Source organism: Sarcophilus harrisii, chromosome 6 (assembly GCF_902635505.1).
Source record: "Sarcophilus harrisii chromosome 6, mSarHar1.11, whole genome shotgun sequence".
Classification (NCBI taxonomy): domain Eukaryota; kingdom Metazoa; phylum Chordata; class Mammalia; order Dasyuromorphia; family Dasyuridae; genus Sarcophilus; species Sarcophilus harrisii.
This window is the reverse complement of record NC_045431.1, coordinates 118,277,574-118,303,679: the sequence shown is the minus strand read 5'-3', so window position 1 is coordinate 118,303,679 and position 26,106 is coordinate 118,277,574. Positions and strand designations below refer to the sequence as shown.

Here is a 26,106-nt window from a genome sequence, read left to right as displayed (position 1 = left end):
AGAAATGACAAACAGGATGATTTCAGAAAAACCTGGAGAGACTTCCATAAACTACATAAAGTGAGCAGAACCAGGAAAATACTGTACACAGTAACAGCAATATTATACAATGAAGAATTGTGAATGATTTAGCTATTCAAAGCAATACAATGATCCAAGATAATCCCAAAGAAATCACAAAAAAAAAAATGTTATCTGTACTCAAAGAACTATTATTAACTGAATCCAATTTAAGCATACCATTTTCACTTTTTTAAATTTTTGTTCATATTTTAAAATTTTTTTTATTTTTCCAGTTACATGCAAAACTTGTACAATTGTTTTTAAAACAAATTTTACAATTTGTTTTTAACAATTGTTTTTAACATTTTTGAGTTCCTGATTTTCTCCTTTCTTCCCTCTCCCCCCTCCACAATCTACGTTGAGAAGGCATATCTGAAGTTATGGAAACATTCCCATAAAAATCATTGTTGCAAAAGAAAACAGATTTCTCCCCCTCAAAAAAAAAAAAAAAATAAAGTTTAAAAAAAGTTTGCTTCAATCGGTATTTAGATACAATCTGTTCTTCAGAGTAGTCTCGGATTATTGAATTGCTGGGAATAGAAAAGTCATTCACAGCTGATCATCCCATTTGTTCAAGTCTTCTAGTACAAAATGACTAATATGGAAATGTTGTAGATGATTTCAAATATATATAATCCGTATCAGATTGCTTATTGTCTCAGGAAGAGGGAGAGGAAGAAAGAATAGAATTTGGAACCCAAAACAAAAAAGTGTCAAAAATTGTTTTTACATAAAATTGGGGGCAATATCTTTTAAAAATTACACTCATTCACAAAACATAAACTAAAGTTCTAATACTTTTTTGTCTCAGAATCCGTACTGAGGATTCCTCCTGCTCTCCAAAACTTTTTGTTTCCTGTGGGTTAAATCCAGGGGTTCTAGAGCCATTTTGGAGCAAACTGGAACTTGGAAATTTTCACTCTTAACATTTATATCTCAGAAATCAAATGCTACAAATCAGGGCTTCATCTATTGTTTTGTTGGATTGTTTAGACTTAAGAAAGTAATGGAGAAAATTAAAATTACAGATTAAATCTTTAAAATGTGAGTAAATTTTCTCTCCAAGAACAAGTTATTAAACATTTCTCAGCATCCCATTTGCATATCTGTCAATATTAAATGAGAAATTGAAATGTTTTAATACTATTAGGGAAATAGTTTTTACTTCCAGAGACTCTCCATATTTTGAAAACCACTGACATAGGGGATAGGAACTAGGCTTGTCAAATGGCACAGGAACTCAGGAGAAAGAAAATTCTCTGCAGTTAGATAAAAATAGAATTCTCTGAAGTGTTCTCTGGAATGTTTGTTCCACTAGCTTTCATCTTAAACCTTTTTTTTCTTCTCACTCCTCTTCTTGAACTTACTGAAGCCTCCAGATTAAAGCTCTCTAGGCTACTCTTTTTAATACCTAAAACTTTCATTCATAGCCCACCAATTCACTGGCCATGTTAGATGTTAGAGGAATACTCCTTGATTTTCATTTCCAATCTCTTCCTCTACCACCATCATTCACAAACTTATCATCTGAGAGTCATTCAAACTGTATTTTTATTACCCCAAAAAATTCTGGTAGCTATTATCTACTGACCTCCAGGACACTTTCCTTTTTTTCTCAGTGAGTTCAGTGTCTGGCTCATCATCCTTCCTCCTCTCTGCCTTCTGCAAGAAACCTTTCTTGGTGACTAAGTGACTAAGTCTATTCTCATTTATCCCATTATATTTTCACACAAAATTATTTGCACATTGCTCTCCCATTAAGATCGTGAGCTACTTGAGAACAGGGATTGCATTTCATCTTTTTTGTCTGTAATAGGAACTTAATAAAATAAAAGCTTATTGATTGACTTATATGATTAGGTAGCATTGGGAATGGAATGTTGGTTTTGGAGGCAGGAAGATCTCATTTTCTTCATTGGTAAAATAGGGATAAAAATGAAAATTAGTCACTGGGTTAAGAAAATCATATAAAAAAGTGCTTTGTAAACTTTAAAGATATGACATATAGGAAATGTTTATAAATGTGTATATATAACATGCATGTGTATATGTGTGTGTATATATAAATATATATGAAAATACATATGACAGTTTCAGTCACACAAATAGTTCCAATCACATCCATTTGTTCATGGCCCCATGGGGCGATTGGGGAGTGTCTTTGGCAAATAAGATGTAAACAACTAAGTAAAAGATAAATAGACGAAGGCCAAAGTTACAAGAAACTGAAGAAAAAAACAACTACAAATACACAACCCTTGTATTCAATTAGCAACATTTAGCAACAATTAGAAACATCATTGTTTCTCCTTTATTTTTCAAATAGGACCAAAGACATCATTAGAGTGATTCAAGACTCATATGTGATTTGGTTTTAAGTGAAGCAGAGTTTCACAAAATAGTCAGTCTCTTCTAAGAGTCATCAAAGTCCAATAGCAAGACAAAAGTCAACGGCAGTGGGGATGATCTTGATGTCTCTGATGTTTAACCAATTGCTAAGTGCTCCCTAGTACTTGCTTCAGTTCCTTCGTGGCTACTGGAACAAATTATTCCCATGCAACCATTTTGCTGGGAAAGATCTTCACACGTTTTAAACCCATTTAATTTATCAAGGGATTTGAGGCTAGCTGGTTACTCTCAATTTGGTTTAGTCCATTTGCCAAGACAGTTTAGCTGCTGCACAGGCTAGAGCTTCTTGGATTTGCCATTAAAAAATAAAAAATATAAAAATAAAATATATTAAATGTTTTAAATATTGGATATAAACATAAAAGATATAGAGTAGATGAAGCCATCTGAAAGAAGCAGAAGCAGAAAGGAATGGAAGAAAGGTAACATCACTAAGCGATGTTTTCAGAAAACAAAAAACACCAGACTCGAAATAAAACAAAAGAGGGACGAATGTATAGAACCGGTATCGCCAGGCAGATGTGTGGTCCTCTTTTCGGAGTTGAAGGCAAACAGGTGGACGGAAACCCGATTCACGTGCTCTTTCATAGGCAAGAGGTCGGAACAAGGTCAAGGCCATTGGGTTACAGGAGGCAGCGACAGCCCCAACCCTGGATCCTGGGGCTTTTCCCCCTCCCCCGCAGAGAGACAGAGCCCGCGCGCCCTTGAACTTGACAATCATTCTTGAATTTGACCCCGCAACGCCCGGCACGGGACCCTTTCCTCCCCAGCGGTTGCATAGACTTTAGCATTTAGCACCTGCTCTGTGACGCCCTCCAGGAGACACGCGCAGGGGCGACCCACGGGACTAAGGCGAAGGGACACGGGGCGGGGAAAGCAGTCCGGGGAAAAAACTCAGCCACGCTGGGGCCCCGAGGGCTCAACCTCCAGCGCGCCGCAGCGTGCGCGCCCAATCCACCTTTGACTTCCATCCCTTCCAGGCCCGAGCTCCGCTTCCTCCAGCCGCCCCAGCAGCCGGAAGCTGGATTGCGCCGGCGCCTTCCTCCCTGCTCCCTCTCTCAGCCAGTTTTTCTTTCCTCGCCGTCCCCGCCCCCCTTTCCCGGGGCTAAGCAGCCGCTGCATGACAACATGCGCACGGGCGCGAGGCGCGGGAAGATGGGGCGGTCTAAGGCCCCGAGGGGGCGGGGCGGAGGGCGGCTGCGCGCGAGCTCGGAGACGCCCCTGATGCGGCGCGAGCTGGCTGTGGTGGCGGCGGCGACGGCCTCCTCGGCTGTGGTCGAGGCTGCGGCGGCGGCTCCTCCGTGAGTACCCTCTTCACCAGACGCTCCCGCCAGTCTCGCTCAGCCTTCCCTCGGGCTTTGGTGGTGGGTACCGGCCCCTCGGCTTTCGGGAGGGAGGCTGTGGGTACGGGCTGGGCCGCGGGTGGGAGGCCTGAGGCCGGAGGATGGGGGGGGGGCGGGGGCGGAGGAGGAGGAAGAGGTTGGGACTGAGAGAGGATGCTACCTCTAGCCGTGGTCGGGGAAGGAGGGACCCCAGAGGAAGCCACCTCTGCCCCCGGGAAGGAGGGCCTTCCTCCCCTTGTCTGTGCTCTCCTCTCCCTCTCCCAGCCCCTCTTTGGGGGGAGGAGGATCCTAACGGGATCTAGCATTCGAAATTTGGGGAAGACATTCAGGGGTTAATTCCGTCGGTTTTAGAGAGGTAATGAGGCTCTTGCTTGAGGATCCCCCTCCATCGGTTCACACCATTTGAAGCCTCTTAAAAATGCTAAACGACTTGAAGGCGGCCTAGCTGGAGCCCATTGTACAAAACATCCTCCCCTGCCTGGAACGGCAGTACATCCTCCTCCCCCCCACCTCCTCCAACATGTACAGAATCCGGAAGGAGGCTTTATCCCTTAGCCAAAAACACGGGTGGGTGGGTGGGTGGGCGGCGGGTGAAAAAGAAAGCACGAAACATTAATAGATACCCCTTATATGCCGAGCACGGAGGCTAGGACTTTGTAGATAAGTCTTATTTGATCCCACACAGCAACCCTATGAAGTAGGTTTTCTTATCTTCATTTTTACAGTTGGAGAAACCGAGGTAGGCAGGCAGAGGTTAAGTGACTCGTGAATAAAACCCTCACAGATATTTAAATGTCTGAGGCCGGATTTATACTTAGGTCTTACTGATTCCAGGTTTAGGACTCTACCCACTTCACCTAATTTCTACAGTCTCTTCCCTGTATCTCCCTATTCCCTCCTCCTCTTCTATCCCCCCAAAATAGCCTACAGGGTTTGAATGGCTTTTTGCTGCGCGCTCTCGCGCACACACACAGAGAGAGAGAGAGAGAGAGAGAAACACAGGTGGGTAGTTGAGAGGAACAAAGGCATCTTTGGTCTGTATTTGGGAAATAATCTGTTTTCACAGATACACAGTCCTTTTGGAAAAAGTTATCCAATTTTAATAAAAGTCAAATCCTAGTTCCAGCTCATAGAATCTTAGTGTTGGAAGGAATTTTGGCAAATTATGTAGCATTTTGGGGTCTTGCCCATTCCTTATTTGCAAAATGAGATATGTGGATTAAATGATTATTATTAGCTCTAAATTCTATGGCATTATCAGACAATCCATTCTAATTTTTAAATGATTACTGTTCCTTATCTTGAATTGAAGTCTGTTTCTCATTAACTTCTTATAACCTACAGGTTATATAGATTATATATCTTGTTGGAACAACACAAGTCTTTTCTTTTTTTTTTTTTAATGTCTGCTCTTCAGATATTTGAAATCAGTTGCTGTGTTCTACCCTAAGCTTTTCATTGGGTTATAATGCTTAATTTTTTTGTTTTCAGTTTGTCCTTAAAATAGTGTTCAGGTTGTGTGCATTGGAACCTTTTCTTGTTCTTTTGGCAGTATCTGATTCTCATAATGATGTTGTCAAGTAGGTAGTGTAGATATTATTTCCATTTTGGTCACTTCTCTGAATACAATATTTGTTTGGGTTTTTGTGGGGTGTTTTGGTTGTTGGAGTGGGGGAGATTAGCAAGTCTCCTTTTACAGACTTAGTTTTGGATGTTATGAGACAAATTTAATATGGTAATCAAAGAAAAATTTTGGTCCAATAGGCACAGCACAGTTGTATTACAATTCCTAGCAAAAAGACAGGTTTTTTTTTCCCCTTTAGTATAAAATCTACTTTATGTATCTTATACTCTCAAATTGGAAATTCTCATTCTAAATGAATCTGAATTTCCTTTAAGAGCAGCCTTGTGATCAAAGAATCACCCTTGAATCATTGAATCATAAACATAAATATGACATAAAAGTAAAGATATAGATATAAACCCACAAAAAGTAATAAATTTATTTTCCTGGTCCTGTAAAATGTAGATAAAGGAAGTTATATTTTTAATGGTTATGTAAGAATTCTACAGGTATGGTTATAGCATAAATAGCAAGTATAAAAATACTGATATATCAAAAATTGTCTTTGCAGCCAATATAATACTAGCTATAGTAAAAATGTAAAAATCCATTATTTCATTACTTTGGGTACTTTATCAACCCTTCAACATGTTAAGTAGACCTTCATTAATTCCTTTGGCCACAAAAAAAAGTTGAACCAAGCTTTTGGGTTAATGAGTCTCTCCAAATTTTGCTGGACCCCATGGGTTTCAAGAATCCAGACTAGCATTCTGTGGATAATGAGATGAATAGTGTACATCTTTTCCCTTGGTGATGATCCAGTTTGATCAAACTAATTTCTTGTTACAGAATCTGCCAAAGTTTGTACTTTGCCATTATAGCCTTAAAGTATCTATCTTGCTGAGGCATGGAATTAGGACTTCAGTGGAAGAAACATGATTTCAAATTATTTTGCTGAAATTGTAATCGAAAATTGTTATTTTGCTGTAATTTTGAAAAACTTTTTTTTTTTTTAATAAGGCTCTCCAGAGAAATTTGATCAGGTATCTTTTTTGTTCATAAATTTCCCTGTAGCAGATACCTTTAAAATTAGTTCATTCGATATCATTGTAGAAAAAATTGTATCAAATTAATTTGAAAGGAAAATGTCCATTATTAAGAACATTTTGTGCAGTTTTTAATAATATTAATTTTTCAGTAGTAGTTTGCTTGAAATTAGTCTATTTTCTATTCTTATTGCTTTATGATCAATTTTAAACTTTATTCCTCTTTATAATTTCATTACTGTCATTCTCTTTATCCTCCTTATTCCCTATTATTTTCTTTGGTATTCACAAGATGTTTTACTTATTTTTAATTTAAAAAAATCAAATCTGGAAAGGGGACTTCTTCTACGTATTGATATTGACATGTGTTCTACAATTTAAAGCCTCCTGCACTTGTCTGTAACTCTGAGAGGTTAGAGATTAGAGCTGTCTGGGTGGTAGGGAGGAGTGAGGGACTTGAAGGGTCTGCCTAATTCTCAAGTCAGCTCTTAAATATCACATTGCCTCTTTATTGTCAACATATTAGCTAATTTCATCACTAAATTCAACCCATAAAATTTGAAATTCAGTTTTTCATTTTTAAGAATTCTGTAGTTAAAATTACTTAATTTCTATCATTCCATAATTGCCAACAGAGGCAAAACAACCTTCAGCTTGACTTTATTGACTTTCCCTTTAGGAATTAGGCTTATCCTTTTTGTACTAGTACCTTAGCATGTTTGAAAATACTATGATAACTTTTCATATATTTTGGTATAGTGTAAAGATTACTGATATTGAAATCAGACAACCTGGGTTTGAGTGCTGACTTTGTCACTTTATATATAACCTTGGGCAAGTAACTTACCCTGCCTTGGCTTCATGTTTCTCTTCTGTAATATAAATTGCATCTGAAGTTCCTTCCAGCTTCAGATCTATGATATTTTTTATTCTTACTTTTTAATTTTCACAGAGTGCTGAACATGCCTTTTCACAGTTCACTTCTAAAAATGAAGAAGCTCATAGAAAAGTACAAAAACCACAGTGGTATTCCTGAACTATTTATAGTACATCAGTAACTTCTGAAGTGAGTGAGGAAAAAAATAGCAGTAATCATACATCCTCTTTTCCTTAGCTCTGTACTGTTTGGGATAAAATTATATTAGTTTGCAGTTGGCAACTTTCTACACTAGATGGTGCTTGGTTGTGAAAATTTAAAGTTAGCTCCCAACTTTTAATAAGATAAATTGCTTGGAAGAGAATCAACTTTTCTTTTTGAGAAATGTCACATTTACTCGTGGCATATGAAATAATGAGGATTTGGAGAGCAGGAATCTGTGTGTGTTTTGTGTGTGTGTGTGTGTGTGTGTGTGTGTGTGTTTAAATCTGCTTCTTACATTTATTCATAATCCCTTTACTCCTTTCTTTCAAAGAAATTTATGAACAACTTAATGGTTTTGTCAGTAATGACATAGGGTACATTACAACTGTATGTTATAGACTAATTGTATAATTGTATTTATCCTTTCTGGGTTCCTTGATAAATTTATTTGTTTAAAATTTTTTCATAAAAATAATCTCTATCCTTTAGGCTCTTACATTTTATTGAGGGAAATCACTATGTACACAAAAATTAAATGCAAAATACATATGAAATAAACAAAGTAAATTGGGGAAGAAGAGAATTGATAACAACCCTCAAACAGCAGATGATGCTTTAGCTGAACCTTGGACTGAGCTTGGAAAGGGAGGAGAAAGAGGAAGGAAACGATTATTTATATAACTATTGTTTTATATGTATGTGCATACAGATAGATATAGATACACATGATTATAACTAGGCATTGTTCTATAACCAGGCATTGTTCTAAACACTTTTTACAAATGTTACTGCATTTAATCCTTACCAACAACCCTAGGAGATAGGTGCTATTTTATAGCTGAGAAAAGGGAGGCAAGCTAAGATTAAGTGATTGCCTAGAGCTCTACAGCTAGTATCTGAGAAGATTTGATTTTAATACTTTCTGACTCCAGTCCTAGCACTCTTACGTGCTTTGGGGTACCATAGCTGCTCAGCATCATAAGTTGAAAGAGCATTTCTGTGGTTGCCTGTGCACAGGCCCAGAGAATGGAAATAGAATTTCTTGGAGAACAGCAAGTAGGCTAAGATGGGTGGAGAAGTAATCTGAAATGTCTGGAAAGCCAAGTTGAAACCTTGCTGAAATTCATTGACAGATCCCCAGTGCCAAAAGGGTGCTTGTAATTGACATTGCCTTTATTGCCTGAATGTCTTAATATCTTCCTGGTTTACTAATAGGAAATGACTTGAATACTGTCAGTGATATATCCTGTGTTGTAATTTGTCATGTTAAATAAAAATCACAGATCATAGATATAGATTCCCTACTTTATATTTATTAAATGAATTATTTGAAGACTAGTAGAATTTGCTGTTGATTAACCAAACTATCTTAAAAGAATTACCAGCTTTTTAATGAATGTATTAAGCACCAGATTGGGAAAAAATAGAAAATTACTTTTGAAATATAGCATTTGCAATATTGAAATTTACCTGTGGATATGGTAGCATTATGAAGCTACTTGTATTTGAAAATTACTTTGTTCTACTTTCTTAGGAATATTTTTGCTGTCATGGACCAGTATGGAGATATGTCAGAAGGTGAAGTAGACCATTCTTTCTTTGATAGTGATTTTGATGGAGAAGAAAAGAAATGTGGAAGCAGTGTTTCACCAGTTGATAAGCAATTTGACAAACTTGGGAAAAGAGAACCAGATGCAGAAAATATAGATTTTAAATTGGGTGTGCTTACGAAAGAAGATCATCTTACTGAGAAGAGAAATGAAAGGAAAGAAAAAACACCATCAGAAGATCATAACTTAGAAAACTGTACTGGAAAATCTTCATCCTCATCAAGTTCAGGATCGAAGAATGTATGTAGTACTTCAACAACTGGAAAAATACATTTAACCATTCCAACTAGAATCCCTAAAATAGTGAGAGAAGGAGAAGATGATTACTATACAGATGGAGAAGAGAGTAGTGATGATGGGAAAAGACATCGAATTAGACCCAAGTCAGCTAAACCATCTAATAATTTTAAAAAGTCCACAAGTAAAAAATATAACAAAATCAGTTCTTCCTCCTCCTCTTCCTCTTCTTCTTCCTCCTCTTCTTCTTCCTCATCTTCCTCCTCTTCTTCATCTTCCTCATCTTCTACAAGCACAGATACAGATTGTTCAGCTACAGAATCTGACGTCTGTCTTTCTGATTCTCCTCAGTCACCTTCAAAGAAAAGTGCACCTGGTTTAAAAGCTCTACTGTCACCCAAACAAAAATGCAAACCAGAAAAGTCAAAAGAAGCACCATCCATAAATTCCAAACCAAAACTTGGTGAATTCGCAGAGGAATCTGAAGATACTGTGACTGATGTAACTCCTTTATCAACTCCAGACATCAGCCCTATTCAATCTTTTGAACTGGCTGCATCAAATGATCAGAAAACAAAAGTAAAAAGGCAAGAAAATGTGAGCCAGGAAGCATTTGGAAATTTTGAAGACTCAAAGTGTAATACAAAATATCTGAAATCAGCCAGAGTAGGGAAAGAAAAAAATGGATCCAGTCTCACCCCCAAATCACTCTCATTAGAATCCAACTTGGACAACAGATATAAACAAAAAGTCTTACATGATACACTGGACCTGAATCAGCTTTTAAAAGGTAATTTTCCTTTAAAAAGATTTAAAGAGCAATAAAATTTAATTTCATATTTTAAATTGTAATTAAATGTTTGCATTTAAATCTTGTGATAAAACTTGTTTTAATTTTTAAGGAACTTATACTTTAGAGTTAAAATTTCTATTACATTTATTTTCCCCATCTCAATTTTATCATAGAAAAAAAAAATGTATTTTGAAAAATAAGGGCTCCAAAGCTGTCAGATTTCCACATTTTTATAGTTCTGTTTTGGGTTCCATGTGCTACAAGTGAACAGATTATAGTCTTTGCACATAATGAGATTGTAGTTAAAGTAGACAATAATAGTATAGGAAAACAAAATATAGATTGTTAAAATTTTGGAGCTGTATGAGACCTCTACAAGTTTGGAACTGGACAAGACTTCAATCAGTTTCAAATTCTTCATTTTATATTTGGTGAAAATTAAGACTGAAGGTCTATGAAACTTGCCCAGGATGACATGGCTAGTGAGGAACAGAATAAGCGTCTAGACTTTTAGTTTGGTTTCTATTCTTTCCATTATATCTTACTACCAAAGGAAAGATAAATACTATCTTAGGGCAATATCAGAACATACATCCTTGGAGGGAAAAATATTTAACATGAATTAAAAATATAACTAAAACATTTAAGTTAGTTTAGAATGTATGTGTTGTATACATGCATACAAACACATATATAAAGTTAAAGGCTGAAGGGTTTTCTTTAAACAATTTCTTCAATTTTAATTAAATAATTTCTTTAAATGACAAACGTTTGATTTAAGAAAATTTTTCTTTGAAAGTTTTGTTGAAATTAATCCAATTTACCACAAAAGGTACTTTTTAAAAAGCAAAGAGACTTTTGCTCTCTAACAGGAGCAAAAAAAGACTTGTTTATCCAGTGTCTTTTGTGAGCCTTTATGAGTGTAAAATATGCATTTTATTTTACTTGAAAAGCAAAGAACTAATTTGATTTTTTTTACGCTCACATACATTTATTTATTTTTTGGTGAGGCAATTGAGGTTAAGTGACTTGTCCAGGGTCACATAGCTACTAAATGTTAAATGTCTGGGGTTGGATTTGAACTCAGGTCCTCCTAAATCCAGGGCCAGTGCTTTCTCCACTGTGCCATCTAACTGTCTCCCATGATCATATTATTTAAGTGTGTATGTAGATAATATGGAAGTTTCATTGTGTCTTAAATTTTCTCTCTTTGGTTAGGACAAAATTGCTCATAACCATGCTAATTAAAAACTGGCAATTTCTTTCTAATAGGTCACTCAGTATATATTTTTATAATAGTTTAGAAAAATCTAGCCTGGCACTTAAATTTTAAGTAATAAAATTTAAAAACCTATTAGCATTTACTTGGCTTTGATTATGTCATTACTGGATTATTTAGGCACTTAAAGAAAGTTTTCATTTGTGGAAAATGGAGATAAATTCTTAGCATGATTGAAAAAAGTCAGTGAAAAATGCAATAATATATACGTAACTAGAAGATCCAGTTCAGATATTAGTTACAGGGAACTGTGTAAACTTTAGTATCTGCCTTCTTATGTGATTATCTATAATTAGTATTTATACAGCACATAATAATTGAACTGTAAAAGGCATTTGATTTTGTATTATATATATCATGACTTAATATATTTACTAATATCTTAAATATATTTTATGTATTAAATTTTATATATTCATAATTAGATGCATTTTATAGAATTTTAGAGCTGGAAGAGACCTTGGAGTGCTTAGAGTTCTACCTATTTATTTTACAATAAAGAAGTTCTAAAAAAGGAAACTATGTTGCTTAAGGTCACACAGGCACCAAATTGTTTTGAACATAGTCCTAAGTCTGACCCTTCTTCTCCCCTCCCTGGTTTGTGCTACATGTTGTGAAAGTTATTTTTCATTGTATACCTATATTTGTCTTTCTTTTCACATAGATCTCATTTTAAAAGATTTGTATCAATTAAGTTTATTAGTAGAGGAGCCAGTAGTAGAGGCCACATCTTTGATTTTACTACTAGTCTTTTCTTTTCAGAGATACATAGTTTATCTCCTTCAGATTTTTAACTCCCTAAAGTTTGGAAGAAGGTAAAAAAAAGGAAAGCACACATTTTAGACCCTAGACCCATATTATAGTTGTAACTATTACATTTTTCATCAGAGATAAGCCTTTCAGAGGTCCCTATTTTGTTAACTCTGCTCTGTCACCTCTAACACAAATTGAACTTTCATTAGGTTAATTTTAGCCATTTTGTAGCTTTATCCCATATAATAATAATTCCCAGATCTAAATCATCAAACAAGTCCTCAAACTTTCCTACTGTGTCCTATAACTATTTAGTCTACAAGTTGCTTAGAATGGTGAATTACTCAAATTTACCATGTCTAAAACTAGTTTTCTGTGGAAATTCTATATAGCATATTCTCCCAACTTTTACTTCTATCTTTGTCAGTGTGACTGACATTTCTGTTGCATGTTTCTTACAAAGATCTCAAATATAATCAAAAGTTAAGAACATTTGGATTTTTAAAAATTGATTTCTAATTGCTCCACCACAAACACAATAGTAGGTGGTTACTAGCAAAACGTTATTTTGAGCATTTGTTTAGATTTATTTCTGTTTCTAATTCTTTGTTATCACTTTGTAACTTTTGGCTTAGGTATGAAATAGGAATTTTATGTTTTAGACCTCCTTAGGATATATTTTTAGTAGTAGAACTCATGGCAATTTATTTCCTGAAAGATTACCTGTAAATATTGAAAGTGTATTTGACAACTTTGTTTTTAGGCTTTCATTAAAACCATACATAAAACACTATGTGTAGTTTATTACTATAATTCATTGCTTATAAGACCTGGTTTTAGAATTTAAAGGGTATATTTTCAATACATTGGCATTTTGGTACAGTGAATAGAAGTGGATTGAGTTGTGATCTTCATTCAAGATTTACCTCTGATACTGACTGACCTTCCTTTAAGGCTGGGCAAGTCATTTTATTTCTCAGTGCCCCCTGATAAGAAATTTAGGGCTTCTTAAGAGTAATTTCTGCATCAAGAAATCCCTAAATTGATGAACTCATAGAGTCTAGATAAAAATACAGTTGACTTAAAATATGTTAAGAAAATACCTTCTCCAAAATTAAAAAAAAAATGTCAATTCCTTATATTGGAGCTTGATGATTATGGAGATGTAGTAAAATGCATAAATTTGTAGAGTTCTAAATCTTAGGTATAAACAGGAAAACTAAGTCACTTTTTAAGGGGGAAAAAAAAGAAGTATTAAATAACAAGCCACAATCTATGGGGCAGATAGAAAGGAAAGAAATGGCAATGAAAAAGATATAATAGCCATAAGCCAAATTGGATGTTGCTTTCTTTTATCTGGGAATCTAGCCTTCAGTAGAATTCAAAATTAACTATAAAAAAATCACCTAGAAAATATTGAATATTCAGGATTAGTATGGGTTGCATCAGAGAAATAAATGAGAATGTATTATAAGTTCATGGTATTTCTTTATATTTTTCTCAAATGATAATTTTAAATAACAATCTTTCCTCTCCTTGTAGTCTTGTTTAAATTTGGAAAAGGAATAAGCAATTATTCCTTAGAGAAATGGGTCAAGGATTGTGGGGGGGGATGGAAATCATTCCCACTTTCTGAGAAATAACTGTGAGAAGAGTTACATAAAGGCAGTTTGCCTTTCCTTTAATGACCCTTTGTCTCTTTTCTTTATTACTTATTCTTCCTGGCCTTGTAATGTCGTCTCCAAATTTCTGTCCTTTAACCCTCTTGTTCTGAATATCTGCCTTGGTAATTTTATTTGTTTTCATAGTTTCTGCTGTTATCTTTAGGCAAATGACTTCTAAAGCACATGTTTTGCTCACTTCTTAACTCCAGTTCCTATTTCCAACTACTTATGCAACAGCTCCACCTGATTGTACCTATTGATACCCTTTTCTCCCCTTTCTTCATCTGTATTATTTATTTTTTTTTCAAATTTGTGTCAAAAAGATACATATAACCTAAAAAAGGTTATATGCATAGATTCATTTTTTACATATTTCAATATGAGTCATGTTGGGAGAGAAAATCAGGACAAAAGGGGAGAAAACATACAAGAAAGAAAAAAAGAACAAGAAAAAAAGTGAAAATATGCTTTGATCCACATTCAGTATCCATTGTTCTCCGTCTGGGTATAGACTGCATTTTCCATCCAAAATTTGTTGGAATTGCATTGATCATTGAATTGCTAAGAAGAGCTAAGTCTATCATAATTGATCATCATACAATCTTCTTGTTATTATGTAATATTTTCCTGGTTCTGCTTGCTTCACTCAGTAACAGTTCATGTAAGTCTTTCTAGGCTTTTCTGAAATCAGCTTGCTCATCATTTCTTATACAACAATAATATTCCACTACTTTCATATGCTTTTATACTTTTAGCTTATTCAGCCATTCCCAATTGATGGGGAACTTATTTTCCAGTTCTTTGACACCACAAAAAGAACAGAAACAAAACATTTTTGCACATATGGGTTCTTTTCCCTCTTTTATGATCTCTTTGGGATACAGACCCAGTAGTGAGACACTGGATCAAAGGAAATGCACAAAATTTTAACCTTTTGGACATAGTTCTAAATTGCTCTCCAGAATAATTGGATCATTTCACAACTCCACCAACAAACCCAGTTTTCCCATAGTCCTTCCAACATTTATCATTTTCCTGTCATTTTAGCCAATATCAGAGATGTGAGGTGCTACCTCAGAATTGTCTTATTTGCATTTCTCTAATCAATACTGATTTAGAGCATTTTTTTCATAGATGGCTTTAATTTCTTCATCTGAAAATTGTTTGTTTATGTCCTTTGGCAACATCAATTGAGTAATGACTTATATTCTTGTAAATTAGACTCATTTCTCTGTGTGTTTTAGAAATGAGGCCTTTATCAGAAACATTGATGTAAAAATTGTTTCCCATCTTTTTGTTTCCCTTTGGTTTTGTGCAAAACCTTTTTTTTTTTTTTTTATTATAGCTTTTTATTTACAAGATATATACATGGGTAATTTCTCAGCATTGGCAATTGCAAAATTTTTTGTTACAATTTTTCCTCTCCTTCCCCGTACCTTCTCCCCTAGATGGCAGGTTGACCACTACATGTTAAATATGTTAAAGTATATGTTAAATACAACACACACACAAATACACACACACACACATACATGGTCCATATAGTTATTTTGCTGTACAAAAAGAATTGGACTTTGAAATGTATCAATTAACCTGTGAAGGAAATCAAAAATGCAGGCAGACAAAAATAGAGGGATTGGGAATTCTATGTAGTGGGTCATACTCATTTCCCAGAGGTTTTTAGCTGGGTGTAGCTGGTTCAATTCATTAGTGCTCTATTGGAACTGATTTGGTTCATCTCATTGTTGAAGAGGGCCACGTCCATCAGAATTGATCATCATATAGTATCGTTGTTGAAGTATATAATGATCTCCTGGTTTTGCTCATTTCATCAGTTCATGTAAGTCTCTCCAGGCCTTTCTGAAATCATCCTGCTGGTTATTTCTTACAGATCAATAATATTCCATAACATTCATATACCACAATTTATTCAGCCATTCTCCAGTTGATGGGCATCCACTCAGTTTCCAGTTTCTGGCCACTACAAAGAGAGCTGCCACAAACATTCTTGTGCAAAAACTTTTAACTTTAATTTAAACTCAGCATTTTCCATGATTAAATTTTATTGTTTTTTTTCTCTTAAATCTGTTTTGTCCTAATCTTTAAAATTTTCTTTGATTTTTCTTGCTCTTTCAACTCTTAAGACTAATCATTTACTAAGGCCTGCCACGTCTATCTCTCCACCATCTAAACCTTCCTCTCCATTCACATTTCTTCTTGTAGTATGAGTTCCTTATCATCCACTTTGGGGTCCCAGTGGTCTTTTAAGTCTTCAACCTCTTCCTCCACCTTATTTCATATTCCTACTAAATTAATTTTTCTGATATATAGAAATGGTCATGCCTCTTTTTTGCTAAAACCTTGCAAAGTCTCCCCTTAGCTTACTGAGTAAAGTTAAAGGTCTTCAGCTTGACTTTCTGACATACCCAACCTTATTATTTTTACAGCCTTACTATTTTTCTTCTATCCTATCTTTGTCCATGTAGGGAATCTTATCCTTACTTGCGAGTATTCTGCCCAAACTTCACAAGATATCTTGGGGTTTTCAGAGTAAATTTCTTTTTTTAAGACTGTACCCTATTGACCAACAATAGCTTCCAGCCCAAGCCTCACTTGGTCATTTTTGGAGTTTTGATTGCTCAGAATGAGGGTAGTAAAATAACATATTTTTTCTGTTTGGACTAGAAAGAGGTCACTTGGGCAGGGTATACTTATAGTGTGGAAATTCCAAAGCTGGAATGAACTTTGAGGGTAAGGAGACTGTTGTGGCTTGGTAGAATCCCGAAACAAGGCTGGAGGGAATAGTTTGTCTTTTTTAGAAATATGGATTGGAAAGGTCACCACTTTATTTAGAGATTATTTCGGGTTCACATTCCAATGCTACCACTTATTAATTGTGGTGTACTCTGAATTTTTCTTTGCTTGAGAGATGTGAAAAGTATTTGAAATACCTCTTTAATCACACTAGATTGTTGTGAAAATCAAATTAAATTTTGTAACTTATATAAATGTCTGTGGAACCTCTCTTTGCTGTCCCCCCTCCTTTGACAATCTCATTCATTCCCCTAAGTTCAGTTACAAGCTTTATATGAATGAGCTCTCCCAAATCTGATATCCAGCTTCTACCTTCTCTGCTTTTGATGAGTCTACAGTATCTTGGTAGTCAAATTCTGTCTATGTGTTCTCTTGGCATTTCAAGTCAATACACCCAAAGTCAAGCTTAATATCTTTTTTCCTTGACTTGCTTCTCCTAATGTCACTGTTTTTTCTTCATGATACCACTATTATTAATTCAAGTCTCCCTTTTTTGAAATCTTGTATTGTCTTTAAACCTTTCTTTTCCTTCATCTCTGCTAACAAAACAAATTATCAAAATTTGTCCATTTTTTTCTCTGCACTCATTTTTTTTCCCATCTCTACTACATTCTTTTCCTGCTGCTACCTCACCATATTTATCCTCTTTGAGTATTGTTTCAGTAGCTTCCTAATATTGTAATCTAACTGCCTCATGGCCCAGTACAACTATCAAAAACTTCCTTATTCATCATTGCCTACCAAGTTAAATGTTTGGGACTAGCATTCAAGGCTGCCCATGTTCTGAAATTATTCTTTACTAACTCTGTCTCATATTGATCTCTTTTACCTAGTTGATTTTTTAAAACCAAGGATTCTTACTTTTTTTGTGTGTTGTGGATTCCTTTGGCAGTCTGGTGAAACCCATAAACCTCTTCTCAGAATGTTTTTAAATATTTGAAGAAGTTGCTTAGTTAAAAGTTAGCAAAAATAAAAACGTGATTTTTCTGTCCAAGTTCATGAATTTTTTAATCTTATTCTTGGACCCTTCAGAAATAATTGCTTCTTATGATTGTTATATTATCTTACCTCCATGCATTTGCCTACACCTCTTTAAGCCTTGAATATTCTCCTTTTTCTTTTTTGCCTTTTGGAATCCTGTCCATTATATCCTCAGCTAAATGTCATCTTCTTTGTGTAGCCTTCCCTGATCCAGTTCCTCCATATATTCCTTCCTCAAATCAGTAATTACCTTTCCTCCTTTGGATCTCTCAGAGCAGCAATTCATACCTGTCCTTTTATAACTATCTTGTATTTTTATGTAGTAGTTACATGTTTTATATCCATAAGAACTGGGATCATCAGCATTTAACACGCTACTTCACAGTATGTCTTGTTGAATTTACTTTTAGCTCTTAATAGTAATATTCTTATTCAAAATTCTTAAAAGCTAATATGTTGGGTATCTTCTAGAATTCAGAACTTATTTCAATAAAGAACTTAATCTTTAAAATGTTTTATATTGTTTCAGATTTTTTTCCACAAATGCATAACTTTTAATAACTTGTCAAGAAAATTTTAGTTAATTAATTAATCCTAACAGCTGACTATATCAATAGAAATTTTAGAAATCAGGACTAAAAAGAATTTTTTTTTTTTACTTGATAGCTTTAATTCATTCTAATTTCTATTTTTAATCTGCAATGGAAGGTTTATTTTTTTAAGACAAATGTATATTTTGTATGCTGCTTGTGTTTTGGAAATTTACTTATAGGTAGTGTTTGTGTAGTGAAATATTAAGTTTCATAACAGTTTCAAGATAACCCAGAGTTATTTTTGCCTTGGTAATCAAATTATTGTTGTCTGTAGGAGTTCTTAAAAATTTGATCTCTCAAAGTATGTTTTATATCTTACACTATAAAGTTTAACAGCTATTCTAACTTTTCAACAAATTTTTCTTATGATCCCTGGATTCCTTTTCTTTTTTTATGACTATGAGAAGTAAGACTTTTTCTAGTACACTAAGTTCCTAAATTAAGTATTTAATACTTATGCAGAACAAGTAGTACTTTTAAGACTTATCAATGGGAACAAACAGGGGATTTCTGTTCTTTGGGAGCTGGTTAATTGAACATCCAGTACTCTAAATATAGAACTTTTACTACTGAAGCAGATTAAAAGAGAGATACTTTTTTTTCTCGTTTTTCCTAAGTGCTTATTTGCCAGCTATTTCATACAAGTAGAATTTGAGACTAATGAAGAGTCTATTCTTGTTTTTGATGGTCTTATTAAATAATGGTCTATTGAAAACTGTATGTTTTGAAAGGTACTGAAAATGGATCATGCTCTAGTAATAAAATGTATATATATCATGTCTAATTAAAATGATTCAAAGGCATAATTCAGTTATCAGTAAAAAGTTCATCAAAGGAAATAACAACTAAAGGAAAAAATAAAATATTAAATTAAAAAAAGAAATAAGGGTTGATGTCTTTAAACATCAGGAGCAAAGAATCATACAAAAATATGTACAGATTTTATGAAATTTCAGTGATACCATATTTTTACTTTCTGATTTTTATCTGAAGGTTTTCTGTTCATTTTTTAAAGCTTTCCTGCAGTTAGACAAAAAAGAACAGCAAAAATTTACTGTTGATCGACCTTCTCCAGCACCTAAGAAAAACTATTCTTTTACAAAGGAGGAAGTAAGACAGATTGATCGGGAAAATCAAAGGTTGTTAAAAGAACTCTCCAAACAAGCTGAAAAACCAAGAGCTAAAAGTACCATTCCTAGGAAACCTGTTGTTCCACCGCCAAAGTTGTACCACAGTGCTCTCAACAGACAGAAAGAACAGCAAAGGATTGAGAGAGAGAACTTGGTAAGTTATCTCAGACCTTTGCGATACTAAAGAAAATGTGTGTGTATTTTATATTCAATAAATAAAAGATGATAAAAGAAAGTAAATTGTAGCTTTTGGGGGCTTAGTTATTTGAAAATAGAAATAGACATTAATAGACAATTTTCATTGGACAACCATTATTTGTAAGCTTTAAAAATCACTGAACTTGTTGTAGATGGGCCTCCTATAGGTCACTGCAGTATTAAACTGCCTCCTTATATTGCAGATGAGGTTAACTGAAACACAGAGAAAAATGGGACTCACCCCATGTAGCACCTACTCCAGAACCTTTTATAAACAAACTTCAGCCTCAGATTGTGGTAGCAGGTTGTAGATTGTGTGCTTTTTTGATTGGAGCCTGCTAGTTGATTTTTGTGGTGTTATGTTGAATGTCAATTTAATGGATTTGTTTTATTTCATGCAGAGTAACTTATTCACTAGCAAGATCAAGTTAGAAATACCACTTTAATAGCCATATCTACTCTCTAAAGTAAAATATATTAGCCTAAAGCATGTAGTAAGTAGCTGTCAGAATTCCTAATAGTTTTAAGGAGAAATATATGCAACACAGATGTCATGTAATATGATATTTAAATGTGTATGATAAGTAAATGTCTTAGAGGAATACAGTGCTATGTGAAGTATGAAGGGGAAGTATAAGGTTTATTACTGACCTAGTAAATTGAGATGTTTTGTCTTAAAAAATCTGGTCTGTCTTTTAAATCACACTGAAATGCCACTAGTTCCACAAAAATGGCCATGAAGATGGGGAGAGGGGCATTCCATACCCAGGGAATAGGCTGATTAAAGATACAGAGGTGAGTGTATAAAGTCAAGGACAGAAAATAGGTGAACTGGAAAAAAAATTGGCTTTGGAGTAAAAAAGATCTGCACTCAGATCCTGGCTTTGCCACTTGATTTCTGTTACCTTGGACAAGTCAATTAAACTTGTTGGTACTCAGTTTTCTCTTCTATAAAATGAAAAGATCATTCCATGTCGTCCTGAGTCTTATCCACTTCTAAACCTGAGATTCCATGGTTTGTTGGATTTGTCTGAGGTACATAGAGGGCATGTCTGAAAGCATACACTTCCCTGTATTCCAGCTTCTTAAATTATTGTTCACGACCCCATTTGGAGCCTTATAACTGAATGTGGGAATCACAAAATTATGACTTATTATCAGTAAATATTTGATTTCATATACTTATATACCTGAGGTCACATAAACAATTTTCTCGTAAAAAGAGATCACAAGAGGAAAAAATTTAATGTCTTGCTCTGTATCACATTTGACCTAAAAAAGATTTAGCTGTAAACACTAAATAGTAATTTTCTTATAATCTTAGTTATGGAAAGGGTTCTTAATCATTTTTTTCCAATAGCTTCCCTTTCAGTTCTGGAATTTAAAAGGATGTAGAAGTACAGATATTCTTGACGTATAATTATCATGTTTTTTATTGAATAAGTATTCAATAAGAGTGATAGTTTTGCTGTATAATTTTAAAAAGTGAGGAATCAAAGGCTATGCAGCTGAGCAGAAATGAGCTAAACAAAGCAAAGTAATTCCTGATTCTCCAGGCCTGTATTCTAGTTTGTTTAAAAAGCATTATTTCCCTTGGCGTACTGGGTTTTATGAACCACCTGCTAGAATCATTAGGAATCCCAAACAACATCATAGTTCTAGTTGTCTCTAAAACTTGTGTCTGTCTTTGTTGTCAGAGAATCAATTCTAGCAAGAGACTTAAGAGTACTAGGACACAGGATTGGCTTTTTCCCTGCCAACATTACCTGCCCTTGATTCTGTCATTTTTGCCTGCTCTTTTAAAATTTGACTTCTTTGCTGAGCTCCCTTGTCCCTTCTCTGAACTTCTTGAATTTTGATGTCCAAATTGAGGGTCTGTGACAGCTTATGTCTAGATTATCCCTTCTTATCAATCTTGAGCCCTAAGATAGCCTGGTTCCTTGTCTTGAATTTGTTAAATTACTGATTTAGAGTAAAAAAGCCTGCGTTTGAGTACCTTGTTCTGCTACTTCTTAATCGTAAATCCTTGAGAAAGTCACGGCTTGGCAAATTGAGGAAGTATTTAAGATACATTAAATACTGAAAATTTTTTTAAAGCTGTACTTTTCCCCAAATTACTTACAAAAACAGTTTTTAATATTCGTTTTTTTAAATTTTGAGTTCTAGATTCCCTCCTTCCCTTTTTGTCTCAATGTTGGCATTGAGAAGACAAGCAGTTTAATATAAGCTATGCATGTGTAGTCATACAAAAGATATTGCCATGTGGTAAAAGAAAACATAGACTAAAATAAAGCCCAAGAAAAATAAGAAAAGTATGCTTTGATCTGTATTTAAGACTCTTATCAGTTTTTTGTTTGGGGATGGATAGCATTTTTCTTAAGTCCTTCAGAGTTGTCTTGGATTATTGGTATTGTTAAGAATAGCTAAGTCATTGACAGTTGGTCATCTTACAATATTGCTGTTACTGTGTACATATATTCCAGCTCTTAAAAGCTGACCTCCAGACCTATGTTCTCCTCATATTGAAAGCCTCTTCTGTTTCAAGTGAAGACCAAATGATTGGAATGTTTTGTGTCTTTAAAAAAAAAGAAAACTCTTTCCATGCAAGTTATAATTAATGATACTTTCTATATGAAGCAGAAACATTAAGAATATTTTCATAGGTCATTTATTATTGCAGTGGTTAAATGTTTTAAGACATCCATTCATTTATTGAGTTTCTACTGTGCCTATAGAGCACTATGCCAAGAACTGAAGTCAAGACAAAGTTGATAAAGGGACAGATACTAATGATGTATTTTACCCAGGTACTTCCAGGAGTTTGATGATATGTTGAATCACTAAAGACCTTATTGCAGGCCTAAAGGCTTTTATCTGGCTCTGATTCTTCATTTTTAAAATTTTTTTCTTTTCCCCTATTAGGGCATTTATTAAGCCCTCAATGCCAGGCACTATGCTACTAAGTATATAAAATCAAGAAAGAACAAATAGTAATTTTGACCAGTAGAGGGGGCTGTTGTTCTCGAGACATTTATCAAAATTGTAAGGTAACTTCATTAAAACACTAAAAGAAAATTTAAAGATTGACATTAACTTCTCTCGTTTTCTCTCTTTCTAATGACTAATAATGTCCAGATCTCTTCAAAAAGATTAGTTTTAGGAAAAGAGAAGAGAATATAAAAATAAAGTTCTTCTTATACCTCAGATCTATTTTTTCCTCAGAAGAAAGAATACTCTATCTTTTGATTAGTTTTTTTCATTTGAACTGAAGAAATATGTACTGTTCTACCTAATCATTTCATTTTTTCACTCCCTGTCCTTCCATTGAAAGAATAAATGATTCCTTAAAGTAGCTCTAGTTCTTTGGTTTATATTGCATCACTTCAGGAACAATGAAAAACTCATCTGGCAGTTCCTTAAATGCTGCTCATCAGCCATGAGTGTGGCCATTAAGTCAGAAACAGAGACAAATTCAGAAAGATAAATTGCCTTTCTAGCTAGGAGTATATGTTCTCAGTCAAAAAGAAAACAATTAGATCTGTTGGTTCAGTAAAACAGAAAACTGATTTTGAGTGACAGATGAAAGTTTGTGTAAAATATTTAACTTGGAATGAAGTAGAATATTTTTTCTATTTAGTCAATTGGTATTTGTACTGAAAGAGTACAAAACTCTCAAAGAGCTTATGATCTCATTGGGTAAAAGAGATTATTACACAACTAAGAACCTAGAGAATAATGCAAAACGGTAAAAAGATTCTTAATAAATTTTGGTATATTAAAACTTATGTAAATCTGCTTTAGTGTTTAAAGTATAGCCAGCACTTTAGCAAGGGCTATATCTGGCACTAGTACATACTTGAGTTTTTGCTGGGCTTGCCATTTCCATCTGACAAACAGACTGACACTTGGGGTAGGCACATGTGATTTGGGAAGCTGAGCCAAAGTGTTTCTTTAGATGTGTGCATATTCTAACAATGACATTGACAGTGGACGTGCTTCTTGCTTTCAGAAACTGCTTTTAATTTTTATTTAAAATAATAGTTTACATTGGTGGTGTGTGTTTGCATTTATCAGGCACTTTTCTCATGGTGATTTTGTGAAGTAGGTAGTACAAGAATTTTCTCATTTTATTTTATTTTTTGTTGTTGTTGTTCTCATCTGAACAGATGAATTGTAGGTACCTTCATTTTTCTGACTCATTGTCTTGTAATTTAAAATAAAGAGGGAAAATTCTGCATCCTATTATTTTACTGTAGTGTGAAAGCAGAAATAGAGGTCCAGAGAGATAGTGTTAAAAATACCATACTTAGAAAGAAAGGCTGTCCTCTATAATAATAAGCATCATTAAAAAGTTCAATTTTACAAGTGAGCAGGTGATATGCAGAGCTGATTTTTAAAAAGCCTCTCAGAAAGAGAAGTACAAGTATTTTTTGCTATCAGATCTTTGAAAACTAACCACCTGGTACAGGATGATTTATAATGAGGAAATAAGAGGGCATCAAATCAATTTTAAATTTCCCCAAAAGTCTAAAGACATTTATAAAAAGTTTGGCAGTCATAATAGTATGCTTGTAAGCATAACTCTATTTAAAGATACTCACATTTTTGACTTCCAAACCTAAATGAAGGATTTTTTTTTCTTCTAATTGGTTGTAGGAAAAATAAGGCAAGAATTTTAAAGACCAAGGTAGTGTCTCATATTAAATATGGTGTTATGTAATTAGCTATTGTCCTTTTAGAAAGATTTATATCTTTATTTGGGTCTAAGTATGTTATTTATAGTTAAGTATAGTATTTGCTGTTATGTTAAAAAGTTTTGATATCATTCTCTAGATCAGAAATTTAATCCTATATTATAATGTTTCTGTAGGAAAATCAAAAATTTTACTAAAAGTCCTACTCTCCTGGTGTTTCATCAGAGTTGGGAGGTGACTTGGTTCTCAAAAACTACAGCAGGAGAGCACAAGCACTGACTGGCCTTGCCATACTAAAAATTAGCCTTTGATTAAGAGCCTTATGTCAGACTGCCAAAAGTAGCTTAGCTAAATTGGATCGACATGTTATAGTTAGTTTCTTGGTCACAGCAAACTCAAACCATCTGACTAGTTAGAGGGTCAAAGATGGGGGCTGTTACAATTTGTACTGGTAGAGGAAGCACACGAATCACCAAAAATCTAGATTTTTGAACATCATTTATACTTAAGGGGGGAGGGGGGGAACAGGCTTCCCAGGCTTATGACTAGGTAGTATAAAGATTCTCCAGTGACTGTTATTTACAACTTAGCATTGAGGAAGCAGAGACATTAAGTGCAAATAGTATGTCAGAGATGAGTCCGAAACCCAGGTCTTCTTGGTTCTGCAATTCTTTGTTATGAGACTTTCTTCTAAATTAAAGAATTAAGTACCAATAAGGATATAGCAAAATTGAAATAGTTGGCAGATTGACTTCTAAATTAATAGGATGTAAACTCTGAATTTGTCTATCTCAATAATATATATATACTTTGAAACTATTAAAAGGTTAGGATTGTTTCCAAGTGATCCATAGTCTTTTCAAATTATATAGCAAATATTAATTCCTAGTTCTAGATAAGAGTCTTTCTGGGATTCTTCCTTCTAATTTAAGACATTTAAATTGATTTTCCTTAATGAAGGCTTTATTGAAAAGACTTGAAGCCGTGAAGCCAACAGTTGGTATGAAACGCACAGAACAACTGATGGACTATCATCGCCATATGGGTTACTTAAATGCATCCCCAGTCTCTAGACGAGTGAGGTCTACTCTTAGTCAAATTAGTCCACTGAGTAAGTACATTGCTGTTTGTTTTTTGCATGTTTATGCCTTTTAACTTAACTTTTTGCCTATAAAATAATAAGCCTTTAAAAACTACTCCTGAAATACAGCATGTCATTTTCTTTGGCACATTTGACATTTAATTCACATGAATACAGATTGTTAATATTTCTTTTAACAGAGCACTTTGTAATGCCAAAATCCATTTACATTACATGGAAGCCATCAGGTGAAACAGTCGGAAATACTATAGCTAGTTAGACAAATACCAGCTATTTTACTTCATTGTGTTTATTAACACAAGAGCACATAATTCATTGGCTTGTGTGTCTCAAAATCAAAGATTCTCCTTAATTAGAGTTATTGTTAACATATTGTAATCTCATGTGGGTTTTCTCCTCTTCATAGGGAAACTGGGCTTTTGGCACATAGCTCATATTTTTATGTCACTTTAAGATTTAAGATAAGCTTTTCTCATGACAACCTGTGAAATGGGTGCTAGATATGTTGTCCAACTTTTCATTGGACAAATGCTGAAACTGAGGCATAGAGGCACAGAGAAGTTAAGTGTAAGAACTGTGTTGCAGACCTAGGTGTGGTGTTATTAAATGAGTCCTAAGTTGAATGCCTTGATCAAATGAGTATTTGTAAATAGCCTAAAATTAACTCATCTAGTAAAGTGTCCTAATGAAATTTTATATTATTTGCCAGTTTTAGTAGGCTTAGATGAAGGTATAGAGGGCATGCTTTTCCA

General features: G+C 34.4%; 1 protein-coding gene across 8 annotated transcripts in view; it reads left to right on the top strand.

The window, feature by feature from the left end:
* Nucleotides 1-26,106, top strand: part of CFAP97 (cilia and flagella associated protein 97) — a 39,915-nt gene that overhangs the window by 5,070 nt on the left and 8,739 nt on the right. For 4 of the 8 annotated variants that reach the window (XR_004230364.1, XM_031943463.1, XM_031943458.1 and 1 more), the window contains exons 1-5: nt 3,338-3,773; nt 9,041-10,143; nt 19,246-19,514; nt 20,279-20,353; nt 25,213-25,363. Coding sequence is in view for 7 of the 8 variants with exons in the window: in XM_031943463.1 (XP_031799323.1) it covers nt 3,601-3,773; nt 9,041-10,143; nt 19,246-19,514; nt 20,279-20,353; nt 25,213-25,363 (1,771 nt within the window). In the remaining variant the exon portion in view is untranslated. Of the gene's footprint in view, nt 1-3,337; nt 3,837-7,377; nt 7,492-9,040; nt 10,144-19,245; nt 19,515-20,278; nt 20,354-25,212; nt 25,364-26,106 lie in introns of those variants that run through there. The other 4 variants (XM_031943465.1, XM_031943464.1, XM_031943462.1 and 1 more) reach the window with 4 other exon arrangements.